Source organism: Procambarus clarkii, chromosome 82 (genome assembly GCF_040958095.1).
Source record: "Procambarus clarkii isolate CNS0578487 chromosome 82, FALCON_Pclarkii_2.0, whole genome shotgun sequence".
NCBI lineage: Eukaryota > Metazoa > Arthropoda > Malacostraca > Decapoda > Cambaridae > Procambarus > Procambarus clarkii.
In genome coordinates this window covers 13,833,582-13,850,880 of record NC_091231.1, presented here as the reverse complement: position 1 = coordinate 13,850,880, position 17,299 = coordinate 13,833,582, and the positions used below count along the sequence as shown (strand labels likewise).

General features: G+C 43.3%; 1 protein-coding gene across 1 annotated transcript; it reads left to right on the top strand.

Annotated features, from left to right (window-relative positions):
- Nucleotides 1-1,834: 1,834 nt before the first annotated feature.
- Nucleotides 1,835-16,657, top strand: LOC123764237 (endoglucanase E-4). The gene is made up of 15 exons (XM_069316119.1): nt 1,835-1,959; nt 3,870-4,015; nt 5,054-5,216; nt 5,725-5,804; nt 6,063-6,207; nt 6,400-6,495; nt 7,090-7,178; nt 8,120-8,213; nt 8,805-8,863; nt 9,382-9,500; nt 11,255-11,420; nt 11,942-12,109; nt 12,253-12,398; nt 12,960-13,068; nt 16,232-16,657. The coding sequence occupies exons 1-15, from the start codon at nt 1,896-1,898 to the stop codon at nt 16,337-16,339; spliced, it is 1,752 nt and encodes a 583-aa protein (XP_069172220.1). The 5' UTR covers nt 1,835-1,895; the 3' UTR covers nt 16,340-16,657.
- The last annotated feature ends 642 nt before the right edge of the window (nt 16,658-17,299 follow it).

Sequence of the window (17,299 nt, the reverse complement as noted above, 5' to 3'; positions counted from 1 at the left end):
ATAATCTAATCAATGAGGATTAAATATATTTTGGAAGAAATATTGCGACACAATAATAACGATAGAAATATTAATCACAATTTTTTCAACCGGCCGTAATGCACTGAATAATAATGACCCAGAATGATCAATTCATGAATTATAATAATAATGAACTCAACTAATCCATTCTCTGTGTCAGTCATACACTCAGCTATCCGTAAATTAAACTTCACTTCAGGCGCCATTGCTTCATAATGGAATATTTACGCATGACAGAGTATCTCTATACTTTCAATAACCAGTTATATAAAATATATAAACCTAAATCTGGTAAAAAAAATATATAATTTATACAAATGTCTGAGTCGCCTCTAGCACTGTATGTCAACTCTTGGCCCGAAATAAGCACTGATCGGCAACCCCCTCATAGCAGACCATCTCAGATCTGAAGCTGTTATAGACCATCTCAGACCTCAAGCTGTTATAGACCATCTCAGACCTCAAGCTGTCATAGACCAACTCAGACCTCAAGCTGTCACAGACCCTCTCAGATCTCAAGCTGTCACAGACCATCTCAGACCTCAAGCTGTCACAGACCATCTCAGACCTCAAGCTGTCAGTTCACACATGAACTTCGAAGAGCAAGCATGTCATTCGACTTCTATTGTTACTAGACCAATAGAACTTCTTGTGTCTTGGTCTTGACAATGGGTTCACATGTCATTGAATGTTACTTTGACCTTGCAAGGTCAACTGGTTCCTCTTGACTGAACCTCCAGCAACATTCTGGTCCCAGATAGCAATGATGACATCCTGAAATTTCATTGCAAATGAGGTGATTTCTATGGAGTGGGGAGCAGTCTGAGGAGCCTTGACTGTATTGACGTATATGAGAAAATGGTTGATAACTATTGATGAAGACTCGGGTTAGTGAGTGTTGATGTGAACTAGTGATAACAAATGGTGAGTGCTGCTGTGAACAGCTGCACCTGCCCTCTAATTGTGCTTCATGTACCTGTACCTCGCCTGTAATCTACTCTACCTGTGTTCACCCAATGTTACACCTGATTTTAAAGAGCGTTGTACGTAGTGGATCTCTCATCACTAAATGTGCCTCTCGTCTTCCTCTAAAACAACTGTCAACCTTCCTGATTTTTTTTTAAACAAATAGAGATAAATTTTGAGGAGGTTACCACTAATGCAGATTACGTTACATATGTCACTTCAGCAGAAATAGAAACAAGCGACTGTAGCGGTGATTTACAATCCTCAGAGAATTACAGAAGACACAAACATGAACACGAGAACTCACACAAAGATTCCATGAACATTATCCAAAGTGGGCCTGAATTATCCCCTTAGACTGTGAGCAATAATGCTAGTAATGGTAGATTAACTGCAAATCAATTAATCCAAGAAGGGGGTAGGAGACATGGAGACGAAAGCCAATAGAAGTAGCAGGAAATAAACCTGCTAACACAATATGATGGAAAGGAAATATGGAGCAGAAAGGAAAGACCTAGCAGAAGAGTGGACCAAGTCTTCACACACATGGATTGAACATTGAGTACATTGAGCAAATGAACATTACGTATTGGTCTTCGATTATTTCTGGCTATGAAGTTTCTTGCAAGGGGAAGAGAAAAGGAGAGCAGACTTTTAGCTTATTTAGGTGAACCACAATTTAAATGATATTCCCTCTAAGAATTATGATAATTTGCAGTAATTTCAAATGAAATTATGCAGTAAAAAGAGAGCTAAGGGGCACCTGGAGGACTCAACCGTACAAACGTTAAAAAATTATATGTATTTACAAAGATTGAGCCAAGTGCTAAAGATAGCGAGGGAGCCTCGGAGGGTATATAAGGGCAGCGACTCTATCTCCCGTCACCAGTGTGTCTCAAGCCTCAGACATGACCAGAGTCCTCGTCCAGGTCCTCCTGCTGGGGCTCGTCAGCCTCGCCCTCCTACACCCAGGTACTGACTCAGGTCCTCACCCACCTACACCCAAGTACAGACTCAGGTCTACACCCAGACACTGACTCAGGTCCTCACCCACCTACACCCAGGTACTGACTCAGGTCCTCACCCACCTACACCCAGGTACTGACTCAGGTCCTCACCCACCTACACCCAGGTACTGACTCAGCTCCTCACCCACCTACACCCAGGTACTGACTCAGGTCTTCACCCACCTACACCCAGGTACTGACTCAGGTCCTCACCCACCTACACCCAGGTACTGACTCAGGTCCTCACCCACCTACACCCAGGTACTGACTCAGCTCCTCACCCACCTACACCCTGGTACTGACTCAGGTCCTCACACACCTACACCCAGACACTGACTCAGGTCCTCACCCATCTACACCCAGACACTGACTCAGGTCCTCACCCACCTGCACCCAGGTATTGACTCAGGTCCTCACCCACCTACACCCAGACACTGACTCAGGTCCTCACACACCTACACCCAGACACTGACTCAGGTCCTCACACACCACCACATAGTTACTGACAATACACATGTATAAAGGTTCAGTCAGCTTTACCTCTATAACTAAAGAATAATACGAACAATTTTATTGATGTTAACATCCAGAGAACACAACCTCTCCTAAACTCACAACTTTCCCTTTTCCTTAGTAAGATCTTGCCCTGTTTATATTTGTTATATATTATATTTATCCTCTAGATAACATCCTTATCATATGTTTATCCAAGATCTATTTCACAGCTCCTAAACACCTCTATAACTTAGCACAAAAACATTTGGTAAAAGAGATATATTATTTGTGGCGTATGATGCGCTCAGCTGACTATCATGCAGGAATTATTCGTTAATATATACCTCCTTAGTTTATCGGTGCGTCAAACTGACATTGAAATCCTGTGCGTAAATTTTAGTAGGCGATGATATAAGGTGAGCGAATTATTAACGACCTCAGTATATATAAGGTTAGATTAATTGAAACCAAATGATATTTTAACTCAGATATTTATATGTGTGTGTAAGCAAACAAATATTGGTGTTCAGAGTATAAGGCTATCCCCTGACTGAGCGGTGAAACCATCACTTTAAGTACTAAATAAAGAACTGTCCGAACGCAGCAATCCTAAAGTGGTGTATTTCAACACAATCACGTCTGCTCGGACTCAATCAAAATTTCAGCGGTCGGTCCCAAGACGAAGTTCGTCCCTTGTACATTCATAAGTTACGTGCAAGGTTGCTTCGTCTTCAAAATATGTATATTTGAGTTCCTGACTCGGTAGTTCTGCATACGGGTGCTGAGCCAGTCACTCAGCCTCACCCACCTGCATAGAGGTGATGACCCAGTCACTCAGCATCACCCACCTGCGTACAGGTGATGACCCAGTCACTCAGCATCACCCACCTACGTACAGGTGATGACCCAGTCACTCAGCATCACCCACCTACGTACAGGTGATGACCCAGTCACTCAGCATCACCCACCTACGTACAGGTGATGACCCAGTCAGCCAGCCTACGTACATACCTCTAGGTCCTCACTCAGGTAATGGGTCACATTCCGATACAATACTAGTAAGTAGTTATCAAAAGAAGGCACCAAGTCAGAGAGACTATGTCTTTCTCTTTCCCTGCTTGAGGAGTCAAAGACATAGCTTGTCTTTTATTTACACAAGCACCATATATATCCAACGTGTAGAACCATAGATTGTGAGTATTAATAACATAGATTACGCTGTTATTCATAGATGAATAACAAAATGAATGTATGAGTGCTTGAGTAGTTTAGCTAGCTATCTATAGTAAGGAACCAAAGAAGGAAGAATACTCGCGTAGTTTACCATCTGTCGTGTAGAGGCAAAGACTGAGGAATGAACGTGTAGGTTTACCCTTCCAGGAGTGGAGGCTCAGATGTGCGAGTCTGTCACTATCATGTTCGAGTCGCTAAACACTTATGACGGCAACTTCACCTCCGTGACCCTGGTTCCTCTCATTGGCCTCGACGTCCTCATCACCTTCGACGCCGCCGTCAAGAACGTGGCTGTGAGTGATGGCTTTGTTAATCTGACGGCGCGACCAGAACAGCTTTTTAACCATTTTTTAACCATTTCAGTTTCGACTGACTAGTTATTTCAGTGTTTCATTTTTTGTTTATAGATTCATGCAAGGAAACCCCTCCCCCCCCCCAACAGTGAAGTAGGATAATAATTTATTATTTTTCTATTTCACTGTATTTTTTTAGCATTTTGAGAAAACCTGTTATGAGATATTCTGCGTCTGTAGATTAATACACACACACACACACACACACACACACATATATATATATATATATATATATATATATATATATATATATATATATATATATATATATATATATATATATATATATATATATATATATATATATATATATATATATATATATATATGCGAACAAGCCTGAATGGTCCCCAGGACTATATGCGAATGAGATTACCATCCGAGTTGCCGTCGGGGAAGTGGCTCAAATAGCCTCGGCTATCACTTCCTTTTGACGGCCGTAATGGTCAAGCGGATTAAGGCGCCCTGTAGTTACCAGTTGCGTTGCTTCTGGGAGTATGGGTTCGAGTCACTCCTGGGGTGTGAGTTTTCATATTCATATATATATATATATATATATATATATATATATATATATATATATATATATATATATATATATATATATATATATATATATATATATATATATATATATATATATATATATATAGCTATATAGAGCTATAACAACTTATTATTGAAAATATTATAAAATTCAAAAGAGCTATCAAACTACCCCCCAAAAAGGAGACATAGACTGAGAAAAACACCCAATTTCTCGTATCGGTGGATATACTTTGAGTATACACAATATATAATAGGTTTAGAGTGTTTGCGAGATATATTATTATATAACGAGAAAGATGACATAGTATTTTGAAGAACATTTACATTCAAATATAATAATATTAATAATAATTATGTTATTCTATAACTTTTAACATTTTGTTACTACTGGTGATATAATAAAGTTGGTCTATTATATATTCACAGTTCTGGGAAGGTGGCGTTGAAATGATAGACAACACTCACTTTAGAATCACAAGCCAAAAGTTCTTTGAGACGGGCTATGTGATGATCCATTTCCAGGCTAATTACGACGAAGGCACCCGTCCAAACGTGATCTCATTCATCGTGAATGGCCAAGAGTCGTGCGGTGAGTCTGAATTCATCACCCCTGTTTATATAGCTTCAATTCACCATTAGCGTGTCTGAGTAAGCTAGCCAGAGATACGCTAGCCTTACGCTTGCGAGTTCAGCTTTACGCCGGACAGGTAACTGAACACTGCCAATGCTCGTAGTGCAATTTTGTCTAACCTTGAGTCAGATCCGTTCAATATATATAGAAGACCGGGCTGTGTCCCTTTACACCGATCTGAAGTTTTTAGGATAACCACTAGTTCGGAAAAAGTTGTTATATAGAACAGATTACTGAGTAGATATCTAATAGATTTCTGATTGATGGACTGTTTCAAGCAAGCATATATGCATATATGTATATATATAACATATATTGTGATTCCTCAGTATTAGGGACACACAAGTTCCTGGAACAGGAACGCCGTAGACAACTCCTGCCCGTGCCCACTTGGGCATACGGGAAAGCACGGGGTATCTAAACAATTCTTAACACTCCTTACAAGTTACCTTTAAACCACTTCCAGAAAGAATCGAGTACACTACAGAGTTCCCCTTCACCAACCCGTGTCCGGCCACTGGCATGGGGAGATACGACTACGCGCAGGTCTGTACCTCACACTGTCTCTTGTAACCAGTGACTTCATAACCTTAGAGGAATATGTTGTTGCAATGCCGTCTGTTAATGTGGAAATATGTAAGATGAATTGCCAGTATGAAAAGCAGTTATTGCCTCATTCACTGTCGATATTCTGCGTGTATTAATGTTACATGTTCTACACATCTTGCTGTAGTGTTTCCTCACTAACTGCAGCCGTACACGGTGTGGCTGAGCTTCAGCTTAACAGACATGTGTGCCTTGCAGGCCCTGTGCATGTCCATCCTGTTCTACGAGGCTCAGCGCTCAGGTCACCTGCCCGAGGACCAGCGCGTCACCCCCTGGAGGTGGGACTCCGCCTTGGACGATGGTTCTGATGTTGGCCACGACCTTACTGGAGGCTACTACGACGGTGAGAGAGTGAGAGAGAGAGAGAGAGAGAGAGAGAGAGAGAGAGAGAGAGAGAGAGAGAGAGAGAGAGAGAGAGAGAGAGAGAGAGAGAGAGAGAGAGAGAGAGAGAGAGAGAGAGAGAGAGAGAGAGAGAGAGAGAGAGAGAGAGCTAGCTCACCCTCCCTGCCTGACCCTCACCATCTCTCCTCAACAGCTGGAGATCACGTCAAGTTCGGCTTCCCGATGGCCTACACCGCCACAGTGCTGGCCTGGGGCCTCCTCGACTTCCCTCAAGGATACGCCGCCGCTGGTCAGTAATTACTCTTATACGCCTCCGCTGGTCAGTAATTATTCCTATACGCCGCCGCTGGTCAGTAATTACTCTTATACGCCGCCGCTGGTCAGTAATTACTCTTATACGCCGCCGCTGGTCAGTAGTTACTCCTATACGCCGCCGCTGGTCAGTAATTATTCCTATACGCCTCCGCTGGTCAGTAATTATTTCTATACGCCGCCGCTGGTCAGTAATTATTTCTATACGCCGCCGCTGGTCAGTAATTATTTCTATACGCCGCCGCTGGTCAGTAATTATTCCTATACGCCGCCGCTGGTCAGTAATTATTCCTATACGCCGCCGCTGGTCAGTAATTACTGTTTATAGTTTCTATCTCGGTTACTCAGTTGTGCAGTAAAATAATTCTTAATAAAATTTATGTTATGAACTATATAAATAAGCATCTCAACAACATATTCACATGTTTACAAGCGTCAACAACACACGCACATGAATACAAGAACAGGTTCCCTGTATGTTATGCGAACAGCGTGCTCTTAACACTTCAAGAACATCCACTCAACAATATAACACTTGTAAGACTGTTCTGAAGGTCTTCCCATCCCACAGGTCAGACGGAGTACGGGCGTGCAGCTGTCAAGTGGGCCACCGACTACTTCCTCAAGGCCCACACTGCTGAGTACGAACTGTACGGCCAGGTACGTTCACTGTCTCTCACTGTACGGCCAGGTACGTCCACTGTCTCTCACTGTACGGCCAGGTACGTCCACTGTCTCTCACTGTACGGCCAGGTACGTCTAATGTATCTTACTGTACGGCCAGGTACGTCCACTGTCTCTCACTGTACGGCCAGGTACGTCCACTGTCTCTTACTGTACGGCCAGGTACGTCCACTGTCTCTCACTGTACGGCCAGGTACGTTCACTGTCTCTTACTGTACGGCCAGGTACGTCCACTGTCTCTCACTGTACGGCCAGGTACGTCTAATGTCTCTCACTGTACGGCCAGGAACGTCCACTGTCTCTCACTGTACGGCCAGGTACGTCTAATGTCTCTCACTGTACGGCCAGGTACGTTCACTGTCTCTTACTGTACGGCCAGGTACGTCCACTGTCTCTCACTGTACGGCCAGGTACGTCTAATGTCTCTCACTGTACGGCCAGGAACGTCCACTGTCTCTCACTGTACGGCCAGGTACGTCCACTGTCTCTCACTGTACGGCCAGGAACGTTCACACGTGTTTATTTCGTGTGGATTTACGAATTAACTCAAACCTAACATTATCCTCACTATTGCCATGATTTGATCATTAGTTGATAATATTTGTCTTTTAATTGAATAAGTTCTGCAAGTAATCCTATTCGTCTGTGCTAGGGAGGTCCAGTTTAGTCTCATTTTCCCACGTTGTGTGTGTGTGTGTTTATGTGTGTGTGTGTGTGTGTGTGTGTGTGTGTGTGTGTGTGTGTGTGTGTGTGTGTGTGTGTGTGTGTGTGTGTGTGTGTGTGTGTGCGTGTGTGTGTGTGTGTGTGTGTGTGTGTGTGTGTGTCTGCCTGCGTGTGTCTTCATGATATAAATAACTGATGCAGACAGTATGGTTTCAAATTTAATCTTATTACTTACTCTTTTGTATTGTCCACAGGTTGGTTCCGGAGATATTGACCACAGGTTCTGGGGTCGACCTGAGGACATGTACATGGAGCGACCTTCCATGAAGATTGACTCGAGCGCCCCTGGTCAGCACACTCCAGACCTACCTTCCCTTATCCCCCCAAAAATCATAACTCAAAATTAGAAAGACGTGATGAGATATTTAATTTAAAATATCTTTGAAGGTGTTCTTGCGTAGGAAAGTTTTCCGAGGATATTGGAGAGAGCTTGGCAATCCTATTGCCATTCTTGCCAATAGGATTGTCAAGAATGTTAAGAATGATTTCCTTTCATTTCTGATGTAAATATTAAGTTATAGAAAAAGGGTTTTTGCTACGTTAGTTACATTCTAATATACCTACATGGAACAGAATTACAACATGTGCCTATAATCACAGCATTCAAACTTCGTAACATTTGGCCCAACCACTTGGACTGGTTGGTAAAGAGACAGCCTTGCTTCTTGCAGGTCGGCGTTCGATTCCCGATGGTCCAAGTGATTGGGCACCATTTCTTCCCTCATAGTCCAGATCATATCTTCATATCCCTCACAGGTGCTATACAGTCGTATTGACCTAGAACTTTACCCCTGATAATTACCTTAGCTTGGCAACCTCGTCTCATTTGAACAATACCATTTTGTGGTCAATAACACTATTGTGGTGTTGCTCCTGCAGGTAGTGACCTGGCTGGGGAGACAGCAGCCGCCCTCGCTGCCGCCTCCATCGTCTTCAAGGTGAGGTTCCCTCTGGCCTGCCTCACTTCCCCCTCCCTCTGGCCTGCCTCACTTCCCCTCCCTCTGGCCTGCCTCACTTCCCCTCCCTCCCTCTGGCCTGCCTCACTTCCCCTTCATTCTGGCCTGCCTCACTCCCCCTCCCTCTGACCTGCCTCACTCCCCCTCTCTAATGAAACAAGACACCACCACCTTGCTTCATATTATCCCAAGCGTTGCATTTTAAGTCTCTGAGGAGACATTTGCTCTACAACCAACATTTACCACCACCCGTGAGCTACAACCAACATTTACCACCACCTGTGTGCTACAACCAACATTTACCACCACCCGTGTGCTACAACCAACATTTACCACCACCCGTGTGCTACAACCAACATTTACCACCACCCGTGTGCTACAACCAACATTTACCACCACCCGTGTGCTACAACCAACATTTACCACCACCCGTGAGCTACAACCAACATTTACCACCACCCGTGTGCTACAACCAACATTTATCACCACCCGTGTTGCAGGATGTTGACTCGGCCTACTCGGCCGAGCTCCTGGACGTGGCCGAGGAGCTCTATGCCTTCGCCGACGAGTACCGTCTTGAGTACCACAATTCCATCACCGACGCTGCAAACTTCTACAGGTGAATTCTTAACTATTTTGTTTGTGAATACAAATCAACTTTAAGTAGTCAAATTCTGAGTACTAAATTACCTACTTATTTTATACATTGAAACATAAAGTAAACTTGTTTATATAATTCTCATAACTTGTTATAGCATTTTTAAACAGTTGAACAAATTTGAAATGGGAAAAGTAAATCGATCATAAGAAATCTAACAATATACTTCAACTCCCTCTCCCCCCCCGCGTCTAACAGCCTGGTTGATCAGTCCAGCAACCAGGAGGCCTGGTCGACGACCGGGCCGCGGGGACACTAAGCCCCGGAAGCACCTCAAGGTAGCCTCAAGGTAGCAAGGTAGCCCCCCCCCCCACTTACCTCAGGGACAATATACACAGATAGAAACACATTCATATATTAGGGGTTAAACTTGTCACTCGCGGGATGGTTACTAAGGCCACATACAAGGTTACTGACCATCCAGACTGTATTATCTCCCAGAAAGTATAAGTATTATTAGAACGCCCAGGAAGTATAAGTATTATAGTATCCTGGGTATTCTGGACTAAATTTTTAGATATTCTTACCTGTATACAAAAAATGTTCGTCAACTCGTCAATTCGTCAATAAATGTCAAACTTTAATTGCGAGAAAAATCTCACGAATCTCTACATCATCTGCATGTATTTTAAAATAATCATAATATATTATGATTTTTTGTTGTCTTTGTAAGTTATAAATTCTTTGTTAAGTTATACGTAAGTAAGTTAAGTTATACGTAAGTAAGTAAATAAGTAAGTAATACGTAAAAATACAATACACAGTATTAAACAAAAATCATATTTACCATATAAAGAATTTGTTATGCCCTTGTCGTGAATAAATTCCACTACATACAGAAATCAAAATAACGTGATATATCAAGACTAAGGCGCATTTGGGGATATCCCGTGCGTAGGTTCGAATCCTCATCACGGCCCTGGTGGATTTGTTCGTTTAAATTTCACTTTTAAAACTGGTGATATTTTGAATATAACCGGTTATTCAATTTCCGTTTTATATTTTCACATAATTAGAAAAAAAGGTTATGAGATAAATTCGAGAAAAATTAATAATTAAATTGTTTTCGCAGATGAATATTTTTCGAGTATTTGAGAGAGAGAAAAAAAATTTGGGTATTATTTTTCGACTCAGCGTTGTAATATTATATAAATAAGCTATAATTAATGATATTTTAATATATAATAAAGAATTATTTACTTCTGTTTGGTTTGGTTAGGTTAGGTTGTGCTAGGTAAGCTTAGGTTAGATCCAGGAGCTCCAGGATTATAAAATGTAAACTTTGACCTATTTAGTTCTCACAAGGCATGCGGTCATCAGCCTTCGTCGCCTTATAAGCGTTTGGAAGGAAACACATCTTAAGGGTTGGTAATGATTAGAGCCGGGCTCTTGTACCTCAGGTGAGTGATACACGCTGACCTGGCTCTGTGTACCTCAGGCCAGAGACACATGATAACCTGGGCACGTGGTGTCTCCCACAGGTGACACATAATAACCTGGGCACGTGGTGTCTCCCACAGGAGACACATAATAACCTTGGCACGTGGTGTCTCCCACAGGAGACACATAATAACCTTGGCACGTGGTGTCTCCCACAGGAGACACATGATAACCTGGGCACGTGGTGTCTCCCACAGGAGACACATGATAACCTGGGCACGTGGTGTCTCCCACAGGAGACACATAATAACCTGGGCACGTGGTGTCTCCCACAGGTCGTGGAGTGGGTACGGGGACGAGTTGCTGTGGGGGGCGCTGTGGCTGTACCGCGCCACAGGAGACGACACCTACCTCACCAAGGCTCAGGCGGCCTGGGACGACTTCTCGCTGGGGGAAGGCGCCCTCCAGTTCTCCTGGGACGACAAGAAGGCCGGCGCTTACGTAAGCAAAACAATATTTACATATTAAATAGACCAACAAAGTGGTGCAATAAATCATAGCGCAATAACTATTTTATTGGTAATTACCTACTATAAAACCTCAAATATTAGGGAAAAAATAGCATAATATCATGATAAATGCCAGCTAGAAGTCAATAAAGTCTTGATCACACATCAGTTGCTGGTAATATAAACTTTCCAATGTTTCCTAAGCGAGGGTTGCATACTAATGAACCCATAAGATAAACAATAACCGCTGGCTATCAACACGTAAGTTACTGTGTGGTGGGTTTTCATCTAATTTGTAATGATACTTTACTCAAGAAACAAACTCTCACTCTTCGAAATCCTTATCAGCTTTCGAAGATAAGCTGAGAGTTTTGTGTTGTGTAGCTTCAATCTTTCTTGCATCTTCTTAGTACATTTTTAAATTAAATTTTTGAATCAGTGAAATGGTGGTAAATATTAATTATGTATAAATTTATATTTAATATTATTTTATGTACTTCTTGTCTGCCTCAGGCGCTGGGGTCACTGGTCGACCCCAGCAACACCAAGTACGCGGACGCCCTCAAGGCGTTCCTGACTTACCTGAAGAACGACGCCCAGTACACACCTGGAGGCCTGGTCTTCCTGGACCCTTGGGGCTCGAACCGTCACGCTGCCAACGTCGCCTTCATCTCCCTCTGGGTCAGTCCAACAGTGTAACAAAGACACCGACAAGCACCGTATCATTGGTTGCAATTATTTTTTTCACCATATTGGAATTATTACTATAGACTGAGAGCATAACAGTTAACAAACATATACAACCCGGCTGTTATTACCTGCAGGCGGCCAAGTACGGAGACCCAGCTGACGCTGCGGCCAACAGGGAGTGGGCTGACGGTCAACTTGGCTACATCCTGGGTGACTTCGGTCACTCCTTCGTCGTGGGCTTCGGTGTAGACCCGCCCACACGCCCCCACCACCGCTCCAGGTGCCTCCCCCGCATCTCTACTGTTACAGTCACTACCACCACTCACATGAACCACTATCATCCCTACCTGCTGCCACAGTCACTATCACCACTCACATGAAGCACTATCATCCCTACCTGCTGCCACAGTCACTGCCACCACTCACATGAAGCACTATCATCCCTACCTGCTGCCACAGTCACTACCACCACTCACATAAAGCACTATCATCCCTACCTGCTGCCACAGTCACTATCACCACTCACATGAACCACTATCATCCCTACCTGCTGCCACAGTCACTATCACCACTCACAGGCTTCTACAATTTTATCAAAGTTCAACCAATGTTTCAAGGAAAAAGCTTAATATTTATGCCATAAAAAGACTAAAAAAGTCATATTTTTCACCATTAAATCTTAAATATGTCAAAATATTTAAACTATAATTGACATGCAACTATAATTAACGTTGCCTATGCAACACGTAACGAGTGAGAAACTCGTTACCTGTTCTGACTTGAGACATTTCATTACTATTATGCCGGAAAGTCAAAACAGTCGTGTTGTTTTTCCTCGCAGCTCGTGTCCCATACCACCACAGTCTTGTCTGAACAACAACTGGGGCCAGAACCAGCCAGGACCCAACCCGCACATCTTGTACGGCGCTCTCGTTGGCGGCCCCGACCAGGTGGGTTGCTAGTAGTAGTAGTAGTAGTAGTAGTAGTAGGCATCCACCAGTCTCGGGAGACTATGGAGTTATGCTCTGGTTGTCGGTATGGAGTGGCCTCTCCCGGGCGCAAAGCCCGTGTAGGAAGAAGCTGTTACCCAAGCAGCAGGTCCCCCCCCCCTCCTGTCCACGGCGCCGAAAGTCTCCAATGGAAAGGCAGCCCAATATATATATATATATATATATATATATATATATATATATATATATATATATATATATATATATATATATATATATATATATATATATATATATATATATATATATATATATATATATATATATATATATATATATATATGAATGAAAACTCACACCCCAGAAGTGACTCGAACCCATACTCCCAGGAGCAACGCAACGCAACGCTTCTGGGGTGTGAGTTTTCATTCGCATATAGTCCTGGGGACCATTCAGCCTTGTTCGCATATATATATATATATATATATATATATATATATATATATATATATATATATATATATATATATATGCGAACAAGCCTGAATGGTCCCCAGGACAATATGCAACTGAAAACTCACACCCCAGAAGTGACTCGAACCCATACTCCCAGGAGCCACGCAACTGGTATGTACAAGACGCCTTAATCCACTTGACCATCACGACCGGACATAATGAGGTGATAGCCGAGGCTATTTGAACCACCCCACCGCCGGCACTCGGATAGTAATCTTGGGCATAGCATTTTACCAAATCACCTCATTCTTTGGGGCACACGTGAGGAACACAAATGCGAACAAGCCTGAATGGTCCCCAGGACAATATGCAACTGAAAACTCACACCCCAGAAGTGACTCGAACCCATACTCCCAGGAGCCACGCAACTGGTATGTACAAGACGCCTTAATCCACTTGACCATCACGACCGGACATAATGAGGTGATAGCCGAGGCTATTTGAACCACCCCACCGCCGGCACTCGGATAGTAATCTTGGGCATAGCATTTTACCAAATCACCTCATTCTTTGGGGCACACGTGAGGAACACAAATGCGAACAAGCCTGAATGGTCCCCAGGACAATATGCAACTGAAAACTCACACCCCAGAAGTGACTCGAACCCATACTCCCAGGAGCCACGCAACTGGTATGTACAAGACGCCTTAATCCACTTGACCATCACGACCGGACATAATGAGGTGATAGCCGAGGCTATTTGAACCACCCCACCGCCGGCACTCGGATAGTAATCTTGGGCATAGCATTTTACCAAATCACCTCATTCTTTGGGGCACACGTGAGGAACACAAATGCGAACAAGCCTGAATGGTCCCCAGGACAATATGCAACTGAAAACTCACACCCCAGAAGTGACTCGAACCCATACTCCCAGGAGCCACGCAACTGGTATGTACAAGACGCCTTAATCCACTTGACCATCACGACCGGACATAATGAGGTGATAGCCGAGGCTATTTGAACCACCCCACCGCCGGCACTCGGATAGTAATCTTGGGCATAGCATTTTACCAAATCACCTCATTCTTTGGGGCACACGTGAGGAACACAAATGCGAACAAGCCTGAATGGTCCCCAGGACAATATGCAACTGAAAACTCACACCCCAGAAGTGACTCGAACCCATACTCCCAGGAGCCACGCAACTGGTATGTACAAGACGCCTTAATCCACTTGACTATGTCCGGTCGTGATGGTCAAGTGGATTAAGGCGTCTTGTACATACCAGTTGCGTGGCTCCTGGGAGTATGGGTTCGAGTCACTTCTGGGGTGTGAGTTTTCAGTTGCATATTGTCCTGGGGACCATTCAGGCTTGTTCGCATTTGTGTTCCTCACGTGTGCCCCAAAGAATGAGGTGATTTGGTAAAATGCTATGCCCAAGATTACTATCCGAGTGCCGGCGGTGGGGTGGTTCAAATAGCCTCGGCTATCACCTCATTATGTCCGGTCGTGATGGTCAAGTGGATTTAGGCGTCTTGTACATACCAGTTGCGTGGCTCCTGGGAGTATGGGTTCGAGTCACTTCTGGGGTGTGAGTTTTCAGTTGCATATTGTCCTGGGGACCATTCAGGCTTGTTCGCATTTGTGTTCCTCACGTGTGCCCCAAAGAATGAGGTGATTTGGTAAAATGCTATGCCCAAGATTACTATCCGAGTGCCGGCGGTGGGGTGGTTCAAATAGCCTCGGCTATCACCTCATTATGTCCGGTCGTGATGGTCAAGTGGATTAAGGCGTCTTGTACATACCAGTTGCGTGGCTCCTGGGAGTATGGGTTCGAGTCACTTCTGGGGTGTGAGTTTTCAGTTGCATATTGTCCTGGGGACCATTCAGGCTTGTTCGCATTTGTGTTCCTCACGTGTGCCCCAAAGAATGAGGTGATTTGGTAAAATGCTATGCCCAAGATTACTATCCGAGTGCCGGCGGTGGGGTGGTTCAAATAGCCTCGGCTATCACCTCATTATGTCCGGTCGTGATGGTCAAGTGGATTAAGGCGTCTTGTACATACCAGTTGCGTGGCTCCTGGGAGTATGGGTTCGAGTCACTTCTGGGGTGTGAGTTTTCAGTTGCATATTGTCCTGGGGACCATTCAGGCTTGTTCGCATTTGTGTTCTTCACGTGTGCCCCAAAGAATGAGGTGATTTGGTAAAATGCTATGCCCAAGATTACTATCCGAGTGCCGGCGGTGGGGTGGTTCAAATAGCCTCGGCTATCACCTCATTATGTCCGGTCGTGATGGTCAAGTGGATTAAGGCGTCTTGTACATACCAGTTGCGTGGCTCCTGGGAGTATGGGTTCGAGTCACTTCTGGGGTGTGAGTTTTCAGTTATATATATATATATATATATATGTGCATATATATATATATATATATATATATATATATATATATATATATATATATATATATATATATATATATATATATATATATATATATAAGCTGCTAAATTGCCCCCAAAAATTATTCATTAAATATGAATTATTTGTACAAGCCATATTGGGCTGTCTTTAAGCACTAACCAGGAAAATACAGTCAGTGTTTCAGTGAATATCAGTGAATATCACAGTCAAGAAGTTGATTAGTTTTTAATTCTTCGCTATCACAAGTTTGTGTACAGAGCGTTAAGTGTTCTTCTCCTTACAGTCTGACGGCTACACTGACAGCCGCCAAGACTACCAGCACAACGAGGTCGCCTGCGACTACAACGCCGCCTTCAGTGGAGCTCTCGCCGCTATGGTCGAGCTTAACTAGGCGTCGACCTCCTGTGCCATGAGTCTGGTTGAGTTCAACTTGACGTCGATCTCCTGTACCAAGGGTTTGGTTGAGCTCAACAAGACGTCGATTTCCGGTGCCATGAATCAGGTTGAGCCTAACTAGATGTCAATCTCCTGTACCATGGGTTTGGTTGAGCTCAACAAGACGTCAACGTTCTGTACCATGAGACTGGTTGAGCTGAACCAGACGACAATCTCTTGTCCCAACAAACTAGTTAAAAGAAAAACATCACTATCAAGGAACCAATAGCCTCACAGTCCCTGTATACTGCTAACAATTAAAAAATATATTATACATATATCTTTCAATGAGTTCTATTCTCAAATATATATTTCAGAATAACTCTTGGATATATTTCAAGTTCTGTGTTGTACTGAAATTGTTTAACAACTGAAATTAATGTTGAAAGCAGAACAATATTTCGTATATTTGTTGCTCTGAGGTAGAAATGGAGGGAGACAATGATGAAAGCTTAACATTATCATCACCCTAGAGGCTTAACACTATCATCACCCTAGAGGCTTAACACTATCATCACCCTGGGGGCTTAACACTATCATCACCCTGGGGGCTTAACACTATCAACACCCTGGGGGCTTAACACTATCATCACCCTGGGGGCTTAACACTATCATCACCCTGGGGGCTTAGCATTATCATCACGCCAAGATAAGACCCCGAGGGGTTTAACCCTACTTATTAGTGAGATCATAACTTAAATTGCAAGTTTTATTCATAATTATTGGCTGAAAGGGAGATAAATAACAGGAGAAAGGGAAGTAGAAGAGGAGGAGGAGAGGGAGAGGAAAGCAAAAATTAAGAAGAGCAGAAATATTGTTAAAAGCTAATTAAGAAAGTTTTGCTTTAATAAATGCCAGAGAATTCAAACGATTTTATTCATAGGTTTCAAATGATGCATAAGTCTACATAAATTGT